General features: G+C 35.5%; 1 protein-coding gene across 1 annotated transcript in view; it reads left to right on the forward strand.

Moving 5' to 3' along the window:
* The window catches only part of LOC141398353 (uncharacterized), a 285,059-nt gene that overhangs the window by 52,773 nt on the left and 208,373 nt on the right, over positions 1 to 23,913 (forward strand). The window contains exon 2 of the mRNA XM_073975640.1: positions 10,839 to 11,030. Coding sequence (XP_073831741.1) covers positions 10,839 to 11,030 — 192 coding nt within the window. The remainder of the gene's footprint in view (positions 1 to 10,838; positions 11,031 to 23,913) is intronic.

The raw sequence follows: 23,913 nt of genomic DNA on the forward strand, positions 1-23,913 counted from the left end.
AATTGACCGTTTTTTGACCACTAATCGGTAAAAAAAATTTTTTAAAGGAAATTTCTCATATATAAAGACAAGAGTTTGATATATTCAATATGCTCACAAACAATATGAAGACTAAACACCAAATTTCAGTCATATCGGGTGGATATTGAGGCCACAACACTCAAAACAACGAAAATGAGGAGGCACGGTTCTATGGGGGCTATAGGAAGACGAGGACCTATACCGACATATTTCTGGTGGAAGGTTATAAGTCCCCCAACGGAGACTTAATACCGATTTTCAGCCATTTCGGTGTGATAATCAGGCTAAAACCTCCAAAATACCGAAAATCGGGAGGTACCGTCCTATGGGGGCTATATGAAGGCGAGGACCTATGCAGATAAATTTCATGGTGAAGGTATAATGCCCCCTGCGAAGACTAAATACCAAATTTCAGCAATTTCGGTGTAATAATGAGGCTAAAATCTTCAAAATACCGATAATCGGGAGGTACCGTTATATGGGAGCTACATCAAAACGTGGACCTAAGCCCACAATTCTCTGTTGGAATGTTTGATACCTCTGCCGAAGACTAACCATAAAATTTGAATACTTTCGGTTGGTCATTGTGTCTTAAACATTCAAAATACCGAAAATCGGGAGGTACGGTTCTATGGGGGCTATATCAAAACGTGGACCGACCAACCCAAATTTTTGTCCTGAAGATTGTAAGTCAATAATAGGTACGTGTACCAAAATTGATGCACCTACGACAACTCCTTCTATTTTTGGCCACAGTTAATATGAACTCGCGACATAGTGCGACCCCATGCTGCAATATTTGTGTAAAACCTCCAATTGGACAACTGCACTGAAAATTTCTCTGTCATGATAGGGAAAATTTTTACCATGGGAGGAAATTGTGGTTCTCTGCACAAAACACATCATATATTAGGCAGTAGGTGCGTTAGCAAAAACATTATTTGCAGTTTGCATCAGGGGAAAGATCAGTAGCTTTTTTTATACCCTCAGCATTCATGCTATCGAGGGTATATACACTTTCATACGGGCAAAATGTGCCTCATCGAAATAATGGTGTTAGACCCCAAGTATGTTTGGACGCAATGTGTTTCAGACAATTTGAAGTCAATTGAGCAATGTCCGTCCGTCTGTCTGTCTGTCTGGCTGGCTGGAGCGCACGATAACTCTCGAACGGATGAACCGATTCGGTTCAAATTTTGGCTTTCGTAATATTTTACCGAAACTTAGTTTAAGTTCGAAGATGGCCTATATCGGCCCACTCTTTCCGGTACCTCCCCCACAAAAGTTCAAAAATGTTCGGAAAATTTGTGCGCACAATAACTCTTGAAGGGAGTAACCGATGTGGTCCATACTTTGCCCATCGTGAAATGTGTACCCGGCTTAAATAAGGTTTCAATATGGACTCAATCGGTCCACTCCTTCGGGTACCTCCCACACAAAATTTCGGAAAAGTTCAGTTTAAGGCCATCTCTCGAATCGCTTTGATTTTTGTTTTTGCAACTTGTATTCACTGCCTTCCATACGACGGTACAAGTTTCATCACGGGCAAGTCCATACTTCCTGAGAAAATAGCCTGAAAGTTACAAAAAACCCCTATGACACCGTGTGAGGTAGTTGGAGCGCAAGATAACTCTTGCACGGATCTGCCGATTGGGTCCAAAATTTGGTCTTAGTAATATTTCGTCCAAACATAGTTTAAGTTCGAAGATAAGCCATATCGGTCCACTCTTTGAGGTACCTCCCCCACAAAAGTTCAAAAATGTTCGGAAAAATTTTTCGTACGGTTACTCTTGAAGGGAGTGGCCGAATTGGTCCATACTTTACACATCCTAATATAGTTACCAGATATAGATCGGGTTCAAATATGGACTATATTTGTCTACTCCATCCGGTACCTCCACACAAAATTTCGGATAAGTTCACTTTAAGGCCTGATATCGAATCACTTTGATTTTTGTTGAATCAACTTTCATTCGCTGCCTCAATTACGATGGTAAAAGTTTTTTTCAGGGCCAAATCCATATATTTTTTAGAAAAATTTACGCACAAAAATGTTGACTTTGAACGCAGATTGCTGGGTTCCTATGAAGATTACACGCCGGACTTGTACATTAAAAAAGCGAATTCGCGAGTACTACAATCACATTACAAGCTTTTAGACAAATCTAGTTGCGCGTCCGGATTAGGGCAAAAATTCCAAAACCACCTGTTTTTTGCTTCAAAATGTCGGCATCCTTTTGACGCGGTTAAAGTGAAAATTCGAAAAAAATTATACGTAGGAAGCTTAATGTCTTAAGTGTATTCTTTAACTTTCTCTTTGAGCATTAAGCTGTGCATTGTATTACAAAGCTAATAATTGGACAACAACAAACACAAGAGTGTTTGCTTCAACACATTTTTCCCTATTTTTTATAACCTCCACCATAATATGGAGGATATAATTAAATTTGTCATTCCGTTTGTAACACATCGAAATATTTATCGGAGACCTTATAAAGTATATATATTCCTTGGCGAACAATGCCAAATCTTTTCCACTAATAAACTAGTTGTTTTAAAATATTAAAACAACAGCAATGGGATTAAGCCAGACTATTTTGAAAAAACATATATTCTTGATCAGGGTAAAATTCTAAGTCGACATAACCATGTCCGTCTGTTGAAATCAAGATACCGCTCGCAATTTTTAAGATATAGCTTCAAAATTTGATATAGAAGTTTCTATTACTCCTAGGATGTTTGGCATTGCAAATGGGCTACATAGGTCTACGTTTCGATATAGCCCCCATACCACCCGATTTTCGGTATTTTGAAAGTTTTAGCTTCATTATCGCACCGAAATGGCTGAAATTTGGTATTTAGTGTTCGTTGGTGGTATAAAACTTTCCCCCAGAATTTTGTTGGTATGGGTCCACGCTTTCATATAGCCCCCATAGAACTGTACCTTCCGATATTCGGTATTTTGAAGGTTGTGGTCTCAATATTACTAATTTGAAGGTTATGGCCACAATAATCCATAGAAATGGCTGATATTTGGTATTAAGTCTTCGTTAGGGGTATTCAACTTTCCCCTCAACATTTGTAGGTCCACGCCTCTATATATCACCCTTAGAACGGTACCTCCCGATTTTCGGTATTTTGAAGGTTGTGACCTCAATATTCATCCAAAGTGGCTAAAATTTGGTATTTAGTCTTCGTTTGGGTAATAAAACTTTCCCACAGAAATTTGTTGGTACAGGCCCACGCCTTAATACAGCCCCCATAGAACAGTACCACCCGATTTTCGGTATTTTGAAGGTTTTAGCTTCGTTATCACACCGAATTGGCTGAAATTTGGCTCTTAGCCTTCGTTGGGAATATAAAATTTTCCCCCAGAATTTTGTTGGTATGGGTCCACGCCTTCATATAGCTCCAAAGAACGGTACCCCCCGATTTCCGGTATATTGAAAGTTGTGGCCTCAATATTTCTCCGATATTGCTGAAATTTGGTATTAAGTCCTCCTTTGAGTTATAAAACTTTCCATATGAAATTTTTCGGTATAAGTCCACGACTTCTTTGAGTCTAAAAACTTTACGTCAGAAATTTGTCGGTTAAGATCGACGTTTTGATATAGCCCCCATAGAACGGTACCTCCCGAATTTCCTTATTTTGAAGTTTAGCGATATTGTTTTACCGAAATTGCTAAAATTTGGTATTAAGTTTTGTTAATAAACGAAAAGAAACTAATTGTTCCATTTTACTTTAATACCACTGTTGGTGGAGAGTATAACAAGTTCGGCCCGGCCGAACTTAAAGCCGTACAAATAATTATTTTTAAAAATCCCTCAGTGAATCGTGCTAAAACAGTTCATTTTACCGATATACCTTCAGAGTTTATGTTGATGTACAACAGTTCACGTGTTACAATACACCAAACATGCGCTTCAACATAAGTTAAATTTCTACAAATATGCCCATATGTATGTTACATCAATTTACGATATTTGTCTAGAAAAGTTTTCACAAGAAAATAATAATAATAATTTATAGTATCATTTATTTCATTTTTCCTAATCTCACACATAAAAATATTTAAAGATAATTTACAATTGTGTCTGAATCGTTTAGAGAAAACTTTGAACAGTTTATAAAATTGCCATTCATAGAAAGTTTTACATACGTAGGTTAGGAAGAAATAATATGCGTATGTATGTGTATGTATATGAATTTCATCACATCTCTTTTAATAAAAATTATATTTACCATAAACCTCGCCTACTTACCGACAAATAATGTTGAGAAGTGCTATCTGACACCGACGTTGACGAGGCAAACGAAAACAGAAAACTTCGATTCAAAAGTTTTATTGAAAAAGTTTATTTGAATGGTAATTTCTCTTTTATACTTCTATCGTTTTTCTCTCTAGATTCTAGCCCGTCGTCATATATTTATTTTCTATTACCTTGCTCCAATTTTCTATGCCCAAAGTTTGAAATGGAAATGATTCTAAATAGCTAAATTATAAACAGCTGTTTATATACAGAAGCTGGAGAAAATTGTGAAACTCAAGGACATTGTATACAACTTTTTGTACAAAATGTGAAAATCTTAATGAGTTTTCTTTGAAAATATTGTAGAAATTTTCGGGTATTTCAATTAAAATATTTTAGAGTATAAATTGGGGAACAATGTGAAGTTTAAATACAGAAAAATAAAAAAAAACTTCAAGGAACTATATTTTAGTCTTAAGAAGAGCAGTTTATAGGTAGGTTGTATCTGCTTTTATCAATAAAAAAATTTCTGGTGATTGAATTGATAGCAAAGTTGTAGACAGAGAGGTTAACAAATGCATAATTTGTTAAATTAAAAACGAATGAATTTGAAAAGCGAAGTTAGTTTTTGTGTGTCTATGGCTAGTTAAGTAACTTTTAACCGAATAAGAGAAATACGAATTCGCCTCTAATCCAACAAATTCGTTTTTAGGCCTTCACCAATAAATATGATTAAAAAATACAATTTAAAAGCCAAGAATTTAACAAGCTAGAAAAATTCATTGCATCCATTTAAAAAGTATTTTTAAAAGCTAATCCGATCAGAAAAAAAATTAAAATTTGTCTGCTTAAAAAATATAAATTATTTTCTTTAATATATGTATGTAGGAATTCGATTATTCATTAGGACAATTCTAACCACAGCAGCTTTTGATCTTTCTTATTAATATCCAATAAACAAATTCCGAAACTTCACTCCGTACAATTTTTGTATTTAATCCCTTAACTAAATATGTTTCCTTTTATCTCAATGTTGGATTACTTTAAAGCTGCTCAATTTAGTTCCAATTCCAAACTCCCTTGCATTGGGAATTAACAATTACTTTTTTTACAATTCTTTTTTTTCTTTTTTGGTCAATGTATGATTCGGCAAACGTGTATCCAGAATTTCCCTTTTCGACAGCTTTTTCAAAGTGTTTGTTGTTTCTTTATTGTTGTTGCTGTTTTGTCTTCCCAGAACTCAAGTAGTTAAAACTTTTGCCTTTTGTGTGTGTGTGTGCTTCAGAATGTATGCAAATGGAAAATGTGTCTGAGGCTATAAAGTGTGAAAAAGTTCGGAAAATAAAGAAAACTTTTCAAAAGAAGAGAAACGAATGGAAACTCGAGCATAAAACTAAGTTTCTTATGTGTACAGCATGCGGTATACATATAAAATGGCTCTGGATTGGAATTGGAATTGGTCGGCTTAACCAACAGCTAACCACCACCAGTCTATTATACCAGTACAAAAACAGCAGTAACAAGAGTGGATCCTTTCTCAAAGAACCGCTTTCAATAGGCGCTTTCTGAAAGAAAAAGTGTTTCTATGGACCCTTTCGAAAAGAAAAGGTGCTTCTATTGACCCTTTCTGAAACAAAAGGTACTACCATAAACCCTTTCTGAAACAAAAGGTGCTACCATAAACCCTTTCTGAAACAAAGGGTACTTTTATAGGTATACATATAAAATGGTTCTGGATTGGACATATAAAAAATAAAAGGAATCGGTCGGCTTAACCAACAGCTAACCACCACCAGTCTATTATACCAGTACAAAAACAGCAGTAACAACAGTTGATCCTTTCTCTAAGAAGCGATGCTTTTATAGGCGCTTTCTGAAAGAAAAAGTGTTTCTATGGACCCTTTCGAAAAGAAAAGGTGCTTCTATTGACCCTTTCTGAAACAAAGGGTACTTCTATAGACCCTTTCTGAAAAAGGGTGCTTCTATAAAGCCTTTCTGAAAGAAACGATGCGTCTATTGAGACTTTCTGAAAAAACGGTGCTTCTATAGAACCTTTCTGAAAGAAAGGGTGATTCTAAAGACCCTTTCTAAAGGAAAACTTTCTAAAAGAATGGGTGATTCTTAAGACCCGCTCTAAAGGAAAACTTTCTGAAAGAAAGGGTGATTCTCAAGACCCCTTCTAAAAGAAAGAGTGCTTCTATAGACATTTTCTGGAAGTGAGGGTGATTCTAAAGACCCTTTCTAAAAGAAAGGGTGCTTCGACAGACACTTTCTGAAAGAAAGGGTGATTCTAAAGAACCTTTCTAAAGGAAAACTTTCTAGAAGAATTGTTGATTCTCAAAACCCCTTCTAAAAGAAAGAGTGCTTCTATATACACTTTCTGAAAGAAAGAGAGATTCTCAAGACACTTTCTAAAAGAAAGGGTGATTCTACAGACACATTCTAAAACAAAGAGTGATTCTCAAGACACTTTATGAAAGAAAGAGTTATTCTCAAGACCCCTTCTAAAAGAAAGGGTGCTTCTACAGACACTTTCTGAAAGAAAGGGTGATTCTCAAGACACTTTCTCAAAGAAAGGGTGATTCTCAAGACCCTTTCAAAAATAAAGGGTGCTTCTACAGACACTTTCTGAAAGAAATAGTGATTCTCAAGATCCTTTCTAAAAGAAATAGTGATTCTCAAGATCCTTTCTAAAAGAAAGAGTGCTTCTATAGACCCTTCCTGAAAGATAGGGTGATTCTCAAGACCCTTTCGAAAAGAAAGGGTGCTTCTATATACACTTTCTGAAAGAAAGGGTGATTCTCAAGACCCTTTGTAAAAGAAATGGCGCTCCTATGGGTGTTTCTATAAAGCCTTTCTGAAAGAAACGGTGCTACTATTGAGCCTTTTTGAAAAAAACGGTGCTTCTATAGAGCCTCTCTGAAAGAAATGCTGCTTCTATAGACACTTTCTGAAAGAAAGGGTGATTCTCAAGAGCCTTTCTAAAGGAAAACTTTCTAAAAGAATGGGTGATTCTCAAGACACGTTCTAAAGGAAAACTTTCTGAATGAAAGGGTGATTCTCAAGACCTCTTTTTAAAGAAAGAGTGCTTCTATAGACACATTCTGAAAGAAAGAGAGGTTCTCAAGACCCTTTCTAGAAGAAAGGGTGATTCTACAGACACTTTCTGAAAGAAAGAGTGATTCTCAAGAAACTTTCGGAAAGAAAGAGTGATTCTCAAAACCCCCTTCTAAAAGAAAGAGTGCTTCTATAGACACTTCCTGAAAGAAAGAAAGATTCTCAAAACCCCTTCAAAAAGAAAGGGTGTTTCTATAGACACTTTCTGAAAGAAAGGGTGATTTTCAAGACCTTTTGTAAAAGAAATGGCGCTCCTATGGACATTTTCTGAAAGAAAGGGTGATTCTCAAGACCCTTTCTAAAAGAACGGATGCTTCTACAGACACTTTCTGAAAGAAAGGGTGATTCTAAAGACCCTTTTAAAAATAAAGGGTGCTTCTACAGACACTTTCTAAAGGAAAAAGTGATTCTCAAGACCCTTCAAAAAGAAAGGGTGCTTCTACAGACACTTTGTGAAAGAAAGGGTGATTTTCAAAACACTTTTTGAAAGAAAGAGTGATTTTCAAGACCCTTTGTAATAGAAATGGCGCTCCTATAGACACTTTCTGAAAGAAAGGGTGATTCTCAAGACCCCTTCTAAAAGATAGGGTGCTTCTATAGACACTATCTGAAACAAAGGTGATTCTCAAGACCCTTTCTAAAAGAACGGATGCTTCTACAGGCACTTTCTGAACGAAAGGGTGATTCTCAAGACCCTTTCTAAAGGAAAACTTTCTAAAAGAATGGGTGATTCTCAAGACACGTTCTAAAGGAACATTTTCTGAATGAAAGGGTGATTCCCAAGACCTCTTCGAAAAGAAAGAGTGCTTTTATAGACACTTTCTGAAAGAAAGAGAGGTTCTCAAGACCCCTTCTAAAAGAAAGGGTGCTTCTATAGACACTTTCTGAAAGAAAGAGTGATTCTCAAGAAACTTTCGGAAAGAAAGAGTGATTCTCAAAACCCCCTTCTAAAAGAAAGAGTGCTTCTATAGACACTTTCTGAAAGAAAGAAAGATTCTCAAGACACTTTCTAAAAGAAAGGGTGATTCTACAGACACATTCTAAAACAAAGAGTGATTCTCAAGACACTTTTTGAAAGAAAGAGTGATTCTCAAGACCCATTCTAAAAGAAAGGGTGCTTCAACAGACACTTTCTAAAATAAAGGGTGATTCTCAAGACACTTTCTGAAAGAAAGGGTGATTTTCAAGACCCTTTCAAAAAGAAAGGGTGCTTCTACAGACACTTTCTGAAAGAAATAGTGATTCTCAAGATCATTTCTAAAAGAAAGAGTGCTTCTATAGACCCTTTCTGAAAGATAGGGTGATTTTCAAGACCCCTTCTAAAAAATAGGGTGCTTCTATAGACACTTTCTGAAAGAAAGGTGATTCTCAAGACCCTTTCTAAAAGAACGGATGCTTCTACAGACACTTTCTGAACGAAAGGGTGATTCTCAAGACCCTTTCTAAAGGAAAACTTTCTAAAAGAATGGGTGATTCTCAAGAATCGAAATGAACATTTGCTGAATGAAAGGGTGATTCCCAAGACCTCTTCGAAAAGAAAGAGTGATTTTATAGACACTTTCTGAAAGAAAGAGAGTTTCTCAAGACCCCTTCTAAAAGAAAGGGTGCTTCTATAGACACTTTCTGAAAGAAAGAGTGATTCTCAAGAAACTTTCGGAAAGAAAGAGTGATTCTCAAAACCCCTTCTAAAAGAAAGGGTGTTTCTATAGACACTTTCTGAAAGAAAGGGTGATTCTCAAAACCCCTTCTAAAAGAAAGGGTGTTTCTATAGACACTTTCTGAAAGAAGGGGTGATTTTCAAGACCTTTTGTAAAAGAAATGGCGCTCCTATGGACATTTTCTGAAAGAAAGGGTGATTCTCAAGACCCTTTCTAAAAGAACGGATGCTTCTACAGACACTTTCTGAAAGAAAGGGTGATTCTAAAGACCCTTTTAAAAATAAAGGGTGCTTCTACAGACACTTTCTAAAGGAAAAAGTGATTCTCAAGACCCTTCAAAAAGAAAGGGTGCTTCTACAGACACTTTCTGAAAGAAAGGGAGATTCCCATGACCCCTTCTAAAAGAAAGGGTGCTTCTATAGACACCTTCTGAAAGGAAGGGTGATTCTCAAGACCCTTTGTAAAAGAAATGGCGCTCCTATGGGAGCTCCTATAAAGCCTTTCTGAAAGAAACGGTGCGTCTATTGAGCCTTTCTGAAAAAAACGGTGCTTCTATAGACACTTTCTAAAGGAAAGGCTGATTCTCAAGACCCTTTCAAAAATAATGGGGGCTTCTACAGACACTTTCTAAAAGAAAGAGTGCTTCTATAGACACTTTCTGATAGAAAGGGAGATCCTCAAGACACTTTTTGAAAGAAACAGTGATTCTCAAGACACTTTCTGAAAGAAAGGGTGATTCTCAAGACCCCTTCTAAAAGAACGGGTGCTTCTACAGGTAGTTTCTGAAAGAAAGAGTGATTCTCTAAAGGGTGCTTCTATAGACACTTTCTGAAAGAATGTGTGATTCTCAAGACACTTTTAAAAAAGGGGGTGTTTCTATAAACCCTTTCTGAATGAAAGGATGCTTCTATAGACAATTTCTGAAAGACAAGGTGATTCTATAGACACTTTCTGAAAGAAATGCGGCTTCTTTGGCCCTATTCTGAAAGAAAGCGTACTTTTATAGACACTTTCTGAATGAAAAGGTGCTTCTATACTTTTCTGTATGAAAGGGTGCTTCTAGAGACCCTTTCTGAAAGAAAGGGTGCTTTTATAGGCCCTTTCTGTATAAAGGGTTATTTCTTTAGACCCTTTCGGAAAGAAAGGATGCTTCTGTAGTCACTTTCTGAAATAAGTGGGTGCTTTTGTAGACACTTTATGAAAAATGGGTGCCTCTATAGACACTAAAAGAAATACTGCCTCTATCTACCCTTTCTTAAAGACTTGATTCGATAGACCCTTTTTGAAAAAAGGTTGATTCGATAGATCTTTTTTGAAAGAAAGGTTGATTCGATAGACTTTTTCCGATAGAAGGGATGTTTCTATTGACCCTTTTATAATTTAATTTTTTATTTAGTTATTTCATATTGGGCCATTATTATTTTATTACAGTTTTAATTCACAGTCCACTGACTGTAATAACAATATAAAAGGTCTACATCAAATCATGTAGTATAAAGTCAATACAACAGCAACAATAGACATGTTAAGTAAATCCCTTAAGATTTAAATCAATAAAAAAAATTTGAATATATCATTTGAAAGAAAAATTTAACTAAGAAAGGAAAAGTAATAAAAAAGTAAACGAAAAGAAATAAAACATAAAAATATGTAAAGAACTTAAGTCGGCCCATATGTTGATATAAAATTTAAATACGTGATAACATTTATAGAGGATTAAATAAATTTCCTTTCAAAAATTCAACACAAATAAACCATTATCCTTTTTTGTTGTTGCTTTCTTTTTTTCAGATTCTGAATTAGAAGAATTTGAAACCCCAGCACGTTATCGACCCGATTCACTGAGTGCCCTGAGTCGTGCCACCCGCTTTACAGAGGATGAAATCAAGCGAATTTATCGCGGTTTTAAGGCTGAATGTCCCACAGGTGTAGTCAAAGAAGACACCTTTAAACTGATCTATGCGCAATTCTTTCCCCAGGGAGGTTCGTGCGGTACAGTATACTTTGTTTTGTTAACATTTTTGCTATGACTTTAGTTACTAATGCCTGCCTCTATCCATGCATTTTTCTTTTCTATTTTTATATGGTGAAATAACTAACGAAAAAAAAAACACAAAAAGAAATGTTTTATTGACAAATAAATGTATGTGTGTGCGTGCGTGTGTTTGTGTATGACAAGCAAAAAGAAATGTTGTTGTCAATTTTGTAATTGTATTTGTATTGTTAGTTGTTTAGTTAGTCCTTTCAATTGTCATTTAAATAAAAATAAAAAACGAATTTAATATATTTTATATTGTAGTTTCTTTTCGATGTAACAATTTAAATAATGTGTCTTTAAGTTTATATATAAGTGAATAAATTTAAATGCTTATTTATGGCTTTTTGATGGTAGAGTGTTAAAACAAAATTTAGGGGTCGATTATGGATAGCAACCCAACTCCAGTTGCGTTGCCCACAGCAAATTTGGTAATATAATTTTCTATTTTCGCATTAAAATTTATACTTTTTCCAATTAAATTAATAGCTAAAGGCTCAAAACACTGATTTTGATTGAATCTGATAAAAATTTCCGTCTTTTTGCTCATTTTAATTGCATGATTTTCTCTTCTGGCAACACAACTACAGCTGAGTTGCTATACATAATCGTCACCTTAATATACATATATTAAGAAAATAAGTTACATTATAAGATAACACTGTGCAACATTCTTCAAATTAATAAAATATCTAAATAATTTTCTAGATTTTTCAGGATATCTTTAAAAAAATATTCGTCTGAATACAATACAAAACCCAACTCTTCAGAACCCTCTATGTTCGTATATTTTTCTATTGTGATTAACATGAAGTCCACAGTCCACTAATATCTACCTTAGTCAGTAATAGAAGATTCTTATTTTGCCAGGCTTAGCGTAGTTTCTTGTCTTGCATATTTTCTCAAAAGATAAGCAATTCCGTAACCCTAATCCCTGCACGTTCTGGTACCCGTACAATATGAACCGAACAGTGTTGTAAATAGCCGTTCATTTCATTTAAGCAGGTCTATACAATTGTTGATTTCACAATGTTGGCTGTTAAAGCGTTTATTGTGAATATTGCCTCTAGTTAGCAGTAAGCCAGTTCAGACACTCTGTCATTGCATGCAGTATCGTGTTATTAGCAGCCATTCGGAGATATTTTCGTTTCCGGGTTTTTAATAAAAAACCACAAACCCGTTCTACCCAAGCATCGAACGATCTCTATAATTACAGTTCCCAGTAGCTATTTGTAATTGGGTTCCATCGATCCGTCTGTGTTTGTCTGGTACTAATGTTTAACACAAAGTTACTACACTTTCTTCGGGTATACAGCCTGGTATTGCTTAGTTGGTCTTCTACATGTACACCACCGAACGTTTGTCCTATAAGCCAATCTAAGAAAATATTCCCATTTCTTTATACTTATTTCTTTGCTTTTCCAATTTGGAATACCGTGATTTTCGATCTTTTCTTCCACTTGCTTACTCGATGGAAGCCTTGGCCTACCAGATCTGCGTGTACCGACATGCGGCCCTTTTTTACATCTTTTTAGCGGGTTCATCATCTCTCATTCTTATGATATAGCCTAGCCAACGCAACGGTTGTATCTCGATATGTTTACCTACACTGATGTCGTTATATAGCCGTGGTTCATACTATTCACCATCAACACATATTAGCCCTTAGATCTTTCGACGAATTTTTCTCTCAAACACACCAGGCACTGCCGTATCTACTAGCGCAAGTACCCCGGCTTCGGGACCATACATTAGCACGGGTAGTATCAGTGATTTGTAAAGTGGTATTTTTATTTGACGAGATGTGGCTTTGCTGTTTGTTGTGTTTATGGCGGTGCCGAGGTAGACGAAGTTTTTAGCTACCTCAAAATTACATGAACCAACTTTCACAGTAGGTCCGAGCTCTGTGGACGAATTTCGCGTCTTCATGATATATTAAACGAATCCTTGTGACTCTTAGCAGATTTTGGTGATATGTTCTGTGGTCTCTTTTGCTCCACTCACCATTGCTTTGAGTGTTATAGCTGTGAATGCCGCTTTTTTCCTTCCTAATGTACTGGTTGAAGTCAATGTCCAACAGTTTTTTTGAAATTTTTGTAGAGGTTTTATACATTTTTTTTGTTTATAGCTGTCCACCTTAATACGTTTGCTTATGTTAGGATAGCTCTAACTACACTTTTGAATAGGATATATGTATATCCACATTTCAGCATGTTGAACAACATCAGTGAACTTTGTTTCTCCTTTCCAGTATATTGTCTTTCCATTTGAGTTTTCTATCCAGGACTACTGCCAGGTATTTATTATGCCATCCACCAGAGGCATTTTGAGGGTCTTACCTACATTTTTAACCAAACTACTGGTAATTTTGTTCGGTTTTGAAATAGCCCCCACATAACGGAACGTCCCGATTTTCGGTTTATCGAAAATTTTAGCTAATTTTCTTTACCGAACTACATGTAATTTGACATTTGAGTTATCACAAAAGTACACCACCAAAAACAGCAACATGGGTCAATGTTTTGGTATAGCCCTCATATAACAGTACCTCGCGGTTTTCGGTACTTTTAAGATTTTCATTACAATTTATAACCGAAGTACCTTTATTTTGACGTTTGAGATTCCTAGAGTCACAACACCTCTACACAAAAAATTGTCAATATAGGTCCATGTTTTGATATACAGCTGTGTTCAAAATAATAGGAGTGTCCATACACACCGAGGGAATTGGTCAAATAAACATGGTTACACTTCTCCTATTTGGCCTATTTTGTATTTGATTAACATTGTTAACCTCCCAACTGTTTATTCGTTAACAGAAACGAGGGAATTTGTTTTAAATTATTTACTGTTTACACCAACAATATAAATCGTCTTCAAATTTTTTGTTCAAAAAAATAGGAGTGTGGAAGAAAAATCTTAATAGAAATATTTTTATTTGAGTTTAAGACCAAAATTGTCGATATTTTATTTGTTAGTAGTGAATGCGATAGATTTGAAGGCTGTTTGAAACCAAAAAAGGCCTTTGGATGTGGCCGCAAACAGGATATTGTCCTTTCAGCTATTTTCCCATAATTTGAGCATTTATTGGGAAATTCGATGGATTTTATAAAAAAAACCTTTATTAATTAAAGTTGTTTAACACTCTAGATGTTACCTCGAGCAATACATAATCATGGGTACCCCACAAATTTGGGTATTTTGATCCTTGAACCAAGTTTTAGCCAACTTTCATTAGACCTTTTACGTAAGGATCGACCAATAAAGCGTATCTATAAGGCATTAATTCCTCAACCAAATAATGTTTTGAGGCCCTCATCTTAACTGCACGCAGAAAAATTATTTTGTTTATTTTTGAAAAATTGGATGATTTGCAGACATGAGCAATTTTTCTACACGCTTTGTTGCATCGTATGAAACACAATTTTCTATGGGAACTAATTTAAGTATTTTTGAACGAAAAACTTGTATTTATGTAAATCACTAAAGAAAATGTTTTAGAGGATTTTCACTGCTACAACATTTTTATTAGTCCCATTTCGATAAGATTTGCCGTTTCCAAGTAAAATACTGAAAACTAAAATTAACCTAAAATGTGAATTTTGACCACGATTTATTTCAAAATACACCCAGCGATTTTTTCTTGTTTTTGGATTTTTATTATCTACGAACATTGCTGTTTCCGAATCCGCAAAAACTTCCCAGGTGTAAGCGGTTTACATTTAAAGTTAGTTAAGGCGCACCGTGCATGACATTGTTTTATAATGAAGCGATACAGTCAGTGTATTGTCGCAATTTGAACTTTTATATAGCAAATGGTAAAATCTACAAAAATGCCATTAGGGTCAGTCTTGTAGGGAATTTTCACAGCTGCAAAATTTTCTTTAGTCCCATTACCATAGGACTTGCGGTTTTCAATGTGCTATCTTCCTTGTTTGACCACCTTCGCCAACCAAATTTGCATAAATTTAAAGGTGATACTTTCTTATTCTATTGCCAGGTTTTGTTTTTGGTATATAGAAGCTGAGATATTCGCTGCAGCGTGATTACAAGGTTTAGATGGGCAGATGGACGGAGGGACGGACGGACACGCATAGCCAGATCGACTCAACTCGTCGAGAAATTCATTTTGGTTTACATAAGCTTTGTTCCTTTACTTTTTTAATAGTTATAGTAGCAAAAGAGAAAACTGCCAAAATTGCTCTCACGTAAAGAGTTTTGCACAAAAGTGAAGGAACGGAAAAATAGTAGATCTTGCAGCGATGTCAAAAAAAAACAAACTTGGCTGCTTAAAAAAACAACAAACCAAATAAATGTCACTGTTTTTTATTTAATTGGTTTAAACGTTTTATTATATATATATTTATTTTGTTTCTTTTTATTTTGCCTTAATTCCCAAATGAATGTCAAATCAGCAGTTTGACAGATTTTCAACAATTTACACCACGAAATTTGTCGAGGAGAAAGTAGTAAAAGAGAAAGCCATTTTGGCATGCTCTCTTAAATTTTGCTTCAAGTTTTACTACTGTTTGGGGTTAAGGAACGCTTTCCGAGTTAAAAATGGTGAAAGTGGTTAAACTTTAAGAAACTTTAACGTAAAGGAACAAAGCTATAAATATACGAGGACCGATATGGGCCATTTTAGAAGTTGAACTAAATTTGGACAAAATATTAGGAAATCCAAAGTTTGGACCAAATTAGTTGCTCCGTTCAAGAGATATAGTGCATATTATTTTAGTGACATGTTTTAAATATTGGGGAAAGTACATGAAGTTTTGGACCGGTATTGCCAGTCTTCGAACTGAAACTAAGTTTGGACAAGATATGACGAAGGTCAAATTTTGGACCAAATCGGTTGATCAGTTCTAGAGTTATCGTGCCCTCCAGCCACTACATATGGTGCCACAGGGCTTTTTTACACCTTTCGGGCTGTCTTCCCAAGAAGTATGGACTTGCCCTCGAAAAAATTTTTTCCGTTGTAATCGAGGCAGCGAATGCAAGTAGCTTCAATAGAAATCAAAGCGATTGGAGAGCAGGTCTTCTAGTGAACTTATCCGAAATTTTTGTGTTAGAGGTACCCGAAGCCGTGGACAAATATAGACCATATTCGAACATGCGCACAATTTTTCGAACATGTTTGAACTTTTGTGGGGGAGGTACCTAAAGGAGTGGACCGATATGGCTTATCTTCAAACTTAAACTAAGTTTAGACAAAATATTACGAAAGCCATCTTTAGAACCGAATGGGCAGATCCGTTCGGCAGTTATTTTGCGCTCCAAGCACTACATACGGTGTCATAGGAGTTTTTTCACCTTTCAGGTTATTTTCTCAGGAAGTATGGACATGCCCCTGATGAAACTTTTACCGTTGTATGGGGGACAGTGAATACAAGTTGTTACATCAAAAGTAAAAGCGATTTGAGAGCAGGTCCTAAACTTAACTTTTCCAAAATTTTGTGGGGGAGGTACCCAACGTAGTTTGCCGATTGAGTTCATATTGGAACCTCATTTAAGTCTGGTAAAAATTTCACGATGTACAAAGTATGAACCAAATCGGTTACTCCCTACAAGAGTCATCGTGCGCACAAATTTTCCGAAAATTTTCGAACTTTTGTGGGGGAGGTAATGGAAGGAGTGGACCGATATAATCCATCTTCGAACTTTAACTAAATTTGGACAGAATATTGCGACCGAATCGGTTGATCCGTTCGATAGTTATTATGCGCTCCAACCAGCCAGACAGACAGACATGGCTAAATCAACTCCAAATTGTCTGAAACTGATTTCGTCCAAAACCATTATTTCAATGAGGCATATTTTGCCCCTATGAAAGTGTATATAAATGCTGAGGGTATAAAAACGATTTTCTGTCGTAATGAGAAAAATAAAGAATTAACTACAATCTACAACTTGTATGTTATCGGTGGGGAACTTTTGTAACGGTAGGGGAAAAGTGACAATGCATTTCTTAATATTTTCCATTGTCTGTCCGGCTATCTGGTGTAATTTTTGATATTTGCCAAAAAAGTTAAAATGCTGTGGGTGTGAAAAAAACGGCGAAAAACGGCCACACTAAAATATAAAATTCAAATATAAACACCACGTCGAACTATAAACTACACCTTTTTATACCCTCAGCCTTTAGGCAAAAGAGGGTATTTACACTTTGATACGACCAAAAATGTGCCTCATCGAAATAATGGTTTTAGACCCCAAGTATGTTTGTACGATATCCGTTTCAGACAATTTTGAGTAGATCTAGCAATGTCCGTCTGTCTGCCCGTCTGTCTGGTGCGCACGATAACTCTCGAACCGATCAATCGATTCGGTTCAAATTTCGGGTATCGAATTATTTTGTCCAGATTCGATTTAAGTTCGAAGATGGGCCATATAGATTCACTTCTTCAGGTACCTCCCCCACAAATGTTCAAAAATTCTCGCAAAATTGTGCACACGATAACTCTTGTAGGGAATAACCGATTTGGTCCATACTTTGCACATCGTGTAATTTCTACCAAACTTAGATGAGGTTTCAATATGGACTCAATCGGTCCACTCCTTCGGGTACCTCCCACACAAAATTTCGGAAAAGTTCAGTTTAGGACCTGGTCTCGAATCGCTTTGATTTTTGTTTACGCAAGTTGTATTCGCTGTCCTCTATACGACGCTGTAAGTTTCATTAGGGGCAAGTCCATACTTCCTGAGGAAATAGCTGAAAGTTACAAAAAGCCCTATGACACCGTGTGTAATGGTTGGAGCGCAAGATAACTCTCGAACGGATCTGCCGATTCGGTCCAAAATTTGGCTTTCGTATTATTTTGTCCAAACTTAGTTCAAGTTCAAAGATGGATTATATCGGTCCTTCCGGTACCTCCCCCACAAACGTTCGAAAATGTTCGGAAAATTTGTGCGTACGATAACTCTTGAAGGAAGTTACCGATTCGGTCATTACTTTGCACATTATGAAATTTCTACCAGACTTGGATGAGGTTCCAATATGGACTCAATCGGTAAACTCCTTCGAGTACCTCCCACACAAAATTTCGGAAAAGTTCAGTTTAGGACCTGCTCACGAATCGCCTTGGTTTTTGTTGTAACATTTTGTATTCACTGTCCCCTATACGAAGGTACAAGTTTCCTCAGGCAAGTCCATACTTCCTGAAAAATAGCCTGAAAGTTGAAAAACAAACCCCATGTTTATGGGTGGAAGCGCAAGATAATTCTCGAACAGAAATGCCGATTCCGGCCAAAATTTGGCCTTCGTAATATTGTTTCCAAACTTAGTTTAAGTTCGTAGATAAGCCATATCGGTCCACTCCTACAGGTACCTACCCCACAAAAGTTCAAAAATATTCGGAAAAATTGTGCGCACGATAACTCTTGATGGGAGTGACCGATTTGGTCCATACTTTACACATTCTCATAATATCTACCAGATATAGATCAGGTTCGAATATGGACTATATTTGTCCACTCCATCCCGTACCTCCCGCACTAAATTTTGGATAAGTTTAAGACCTGCTATTGAATCACTTTTAATTTTTGTTGAAGCAACTTACATTCGCTGCTTCAATTACGATAGTAAAAGTTGTTTCAGGGGCAAGTCCATACTTCTAGAGAAAACAGCCCGAAAGGTGTAAAAACCCCCTATGGCACCCCCATGGTCTATGTAGGTCCATTCCTTTAAGTACGTTTTCCGCAAATTTTTTGAACTTTAATCCTAGTCAACTTTTTTGTCGGTTCATACGACTAAAATTTTGAAACCCCCTAAATACATAAGTTTTTTGTGAAAAAGTGTTTCAATTTGCACAGGCTGAGGGTATATCTCTGTCGGCAAAGCCGACGGATACTTTTTTACTTGTTAATTATATAGTCTGTAAGGAAAATATCCATAGACTAATAAAGAAAAAAAATATTTCCTACAGATTTGTATTATGTCCGAATATGTACTTTTTTTCTTCGGGTACGTGGCTGAGGGTATATCTCTGTCGGCTCAGCTGACTGATACTTTCTTACTTGTTCAGATGTAATTCGAAACATTTTGGTTGTAATTCGTAACATGTCATTTGTAACCCGAGAATTCCATTTATAATTCGAATTATTACACTAGAAATTCGAAATATTCCATTTGTTATTCGAATTATTCCATTTGTAATTCGAATTATGATGTTTGTAATTCGAACAACAAAACTAGAGTTGGGTAATCTAGTTCATAGTTCCTTATACTAGTTCCAAAATGTATGAGTAACATCATGAAATATAACGTGTGATATTAAGTATACGCAGTTTGTTCAAAGAAAAAAAAACTGCGAAGTGAACGAGATAGTTTCATATAGTTCCTTTGGCACAACTCTAAACAAAACAAAAAACAAAATTTAAGCTCAAAACGTTGGGTCTTTTCTATCGTCTTTTTCAGACGTTTTCGTTTCAATTTTTTTTTGTTATGAAAACCAAATATATGAGGGCCATCAAAAGTTTTTTTTTTTTGGTTTTCACACACATACAAACAGCATTGGGTACAAAAACCAAAACGTGTTTTTGTGTGTGACAAACACGAACGAATCGGAAAATTTGAGTTAGAAAAACAGAGGGTTAGTCCAAAAAACTAATTTAATTCTTTTGATTTTATCCGCATATGTCCAAAGATGGGTGGAAGAGGAATATGTAACTGAGTTTGTCATATTAAAGCAATATGTTCATGTACATACACAATAAGAGGAATCTACACACATAATTTCATTGGATTAACAAAAACGCAAGTCATACCTTTATTACCTTCTAAAAGATCATCTGCAATCTTTAATGAAATCTCCTAATCTTTGACATTTGTTTTTATTTTATAAATTGCACTCAAAATATTACGGTGCAATTTAACCTTGATACACGTGAACAAAAAAAATTAAGTACCTCTCACTGTCACAGAACAGCCAGCCAACAATCATTTAGGATTTACACAAAATGTGTATGTAAGTATGTATGTATTTGTTAGTGATATGCGTAAGAATGATATAAAGAGGATATACACTCTGCTGGTTACTTATTCAGAAAGCAGAGAGCTTTTAGCTGGAATTAAAATCAAATCTGTTATTCCATTCTCCAGAAGATGTTAGCATCGTTGTGCGTACGTACGTCGAAAAATGGAAGGAACATTAACGAAATTAACAGCATCACATGTTACATTTTAATGAATTTACGACCCATCGTCGTCATCGTAGTCGTATTACAGTCATGTAATCATTATGAACCATTATGTGATTTTTGTTTTTTTCTGCCTAGCGCAATAAAACATTTAAAATGATTCATTTATTCATTTCATGGAATAAATCTCATATTTTATCAAAAACAACATAAACACACATGCAGGGAATAGAGGAAGTCAAGTGGATGGAAGGATATATGTACATATGGATATGTTACTACAAATGCAATTTTTTACACATTGTGACATTTAGATAGAGTAACTGCTGGTACAAATGCAAAAGTAAATTTGTACACAACAATTTAAACTATAAAGGTTACACAACTTCATATAACTGTGAGAGTTTGTTATGTGAATAGTATTATGGAAAATTGTTTTTTTTTCCAGAAATAATTCTTGTACACATGTCTTATCAATGATTGTGGCAGCCATAAAGAAGCTCGCAATATAGAAATTAATATTTACCCAACACACTTCGCTTCTAACACAAAAATATAAAATGCCACAAACGTAGTTTATAAACTAAGAAATTTTATTAGTTTACTTAAATGTAATGATGATGTTGTCAAATAATGTTTTGGCACAGTTTCCCATATCCGGCCCAAGAATTGCTTCATACACTTGTTCGCTTTATGTGACAGTCAACTTAAGCGATTTCTATCTAGCTCAGCATTACCTTCGTTACACACTATGTCATCTATGAAAATGTAATCTAATCACATTTTTTTTGGGGTTACCATGATAGTAGTCATTGTCATCTTTAGCTTTAGCTTCATATGATATTCCGAGGGCATATTAGAGGAAGCACCCTGTGAAAATATGACATGTCATGTATGGCAAACGTGCAGCATACCGTGTAAATGTAGTTAAGCCTCTTCGTCTTCTGCTTCTTCTTTACTCCATCTTGGCTGTTTGTCATGACAGGAGACAAAGGTTAATAGGATGTGTACCGCCATCCCACCGCCTCAACCACTACCATGAGAAATGGAATGGAGACATAAAAAGCCGAAATTTATTTGTGTCGCTGGGGTATCAAATGTTAGACAAATATTATTAAGTTTTTTTTTCTACTTTGTGAGTTCACATATTCGCATATGTCCTCCATCCTCTCCTCTGCTGAAATTCCATTTTATTTTTATCATGCTAAATAACAAACATAAGAGGATTCATTTCTTATGAAATAAAGGTTTATGGTGATGGAACAGAAAAAAGGAGCAGAACATGACCAGATAGTTTACCAAGTAAAGTGGGCTATGATTTATGATGATGGAGATGACAATGACGAGGGTTTTATATTTTCTTATTGCTTACTACTATGGATGATTTTCTCGTGACCAGAAAAAAGCACAACGTTTTTCTTTTACTTTGAAGTAAAAAAAACGGACAATGTAATAACACAACAGGGAAAAAGTCAATAGAATTTATCCTACCACATAACATTTGTGGAGTAGATATTGATTCTGGTCAAAACAATAACACTGCTGACCACACCCACTCAGGCCTTTTTTCAAGAACTACAGTAAATATTTTAAATTAGTTTTAGTCTTAAATGTATCTTCGTGTTACGTACAGAAGAACCAAACTTTTGGAAACCACCAAACTATGGTGTAATTTTTTAAGATATGAGCAGATACCTTCAAATAAACAAGTAAGAAAGGCGTTAAGTTCCAGACCGGCCAAACTTTTTATACCGTCCACCATCAAAGTACCAAGCGCTTTCGTCACGTACAAGCTTATTCCGAGGAGACGTGGAATATGCTAAAAGTATAACTTTCTTTGAAACATCGATGTTTTGTATCTACTCAAAATCCGAAATACCAATGCAGTCAGTCGATTAGCACGTTGCGTGCAACCTTTAAAATACGTACAATCGGGAGGTACCTTCATTGATGTGTGGAGATTTTCTATCTTTTAAAAGACTTGCCATCGGGGAATGTCGTTTTTCTTCCAAACTGAGGATTTCGAGTACAAAATAACAGCAGGGAGGAACCGTTATACGTGGACCTTCGTATGCGTACAATTTCTGTGGATAAGTTGTTAAACCTTTAAAATACGTACAATCAGGATGTGTGGAGGTATCCTATCCTTTAAAAGAGTTGCCATCGGGGAATGTCGTTTTCATTCAATCTGAGAATCTCGAGAACAAAATAACAGCAAGGAGGAACCGTTATATGTGGTCCTACGTGTGCATACAATTTCTGTGGATAAGTTTTTAAACCATATGAAACCTTAAATTGCAAATTAGAGCTACATTGTTAGGAAAATGTTGCTGAAAGAAAGGATGCTTCTATACACACTTTCTAAAAGAAAAAATGCTTCTACAGAACCATTCTGAAAGAAAGGGTGCTTCTTTATACCCCTTCTAAAAGAACGAATGCTTCTATAGAACCTTTCTTAAAGAAAGGGTGCTTCTATAAACCCTTTCTAAAAGAAAGGGTGCTTCTATAAAACCTTTCTAAAAGAAAGGGTGCTTCTATAAAACCTTTCTAAAAGAAAGGGTGCTTCTATAAACCCCTTCTAAAAGAAAGGGTGCTTCTATAGACCCTTTCTAAAAGAAAGAATGCTTCTATAGAACCTTTCTGAAAGAAAGGGTGCTTCTATAGAAACTTTCTAAAAGAAAGAATGATTCTATACAAACTTTCTAAAAGAAAGAATGCTTCTATATACCTTTTGTAAAAGAAAGAATACTTCTATAGAAACTTTCTGAAAGAAAAAATGCTTCTATAGAACCTTTCTGATAAAAATTATAAATAAATAGACCCTTTGTAAAAGAAAGAACGCTTCTGTAGAGCGTTTTTAAAGAAAAAATGCTTCTATAGAACCTTTTCTAAAGAAAGAATGCTTCTATGGACCCTTTCTAAAATAAAGAATGCTTCTGTAGACCCTTTCTAAAACAAAAAAATGTTTCTATAGACCTTTTCTGAAAAAGGGCGTTTCTATAGACTCTTTCTAAAAGAAAGGGTGCTTCTATAGAACCTTTCTAAAAGAAAGAATACTTCTATAGACCCTTTCTAAAAGAAAGAATACTTTAATAGAACCTTTCTGAAAGAAAGAATGCTGCTGTAGACCCTTTCTAAAAGAAAGAATGCTTCTGAAGACCCTTTCTAAAATAAAAAAAAATGTTTCTATAGACCCTTTCTGAAAGAAAGGGCGCTTCTATAGACCCTTTCTAAAAGAAAGGGTGCTTCTATAGAACCTTTCTAAAAGAAAGAATACTTCTATAGAACCTTTCTAAAAGAAAGAATACTTCTATAGACCCTTTCTAAAAGAATGAATACTTTTATAGAACCTTTCTGAAAGAAAGAATGCTCTTGTAGACCCTTTCTAAAAGAAAGAATGCTTCTATAGACCTTTTCTTAAGAAAAGAGTGCTTCTATAGAACCTTTCTTAAGAAAAGAGTGCTTCTATAGAACCTTTCTGAAAGAAAGGGTGCTACTACAGACCCTTTCTAAAAGAAAGACTGCTTCTAGACCCTTTGTAGAAGAAAGAATGCTCCTGTAGACACCTTTTAAAAGAACGAATGCTTCTATAGACCCTTTCTAAAAGAAAAAATATTCCACAGACCTTTTCTAAAAGAAAGAGTGCCTCTACAGAACCTTTCTGGAAGAAAGAACACTTCTATAGACCCATTC

Source organism: Musca autumnalis, unplaced genomic scaffold (genome assembly GCF_047663935.1).
Source record: "Musca autumnalis isolate F117 unplaced genomic scaffold, ASM4766393v1 scaffold_3, whole genome shotgun sequence".
Classification (NCBI taxonomy): Eukaryota; Metazoa; Arthropoda; class Insecta; order Diptera; family Muscidae; genus Musca; species Musca autumnalis.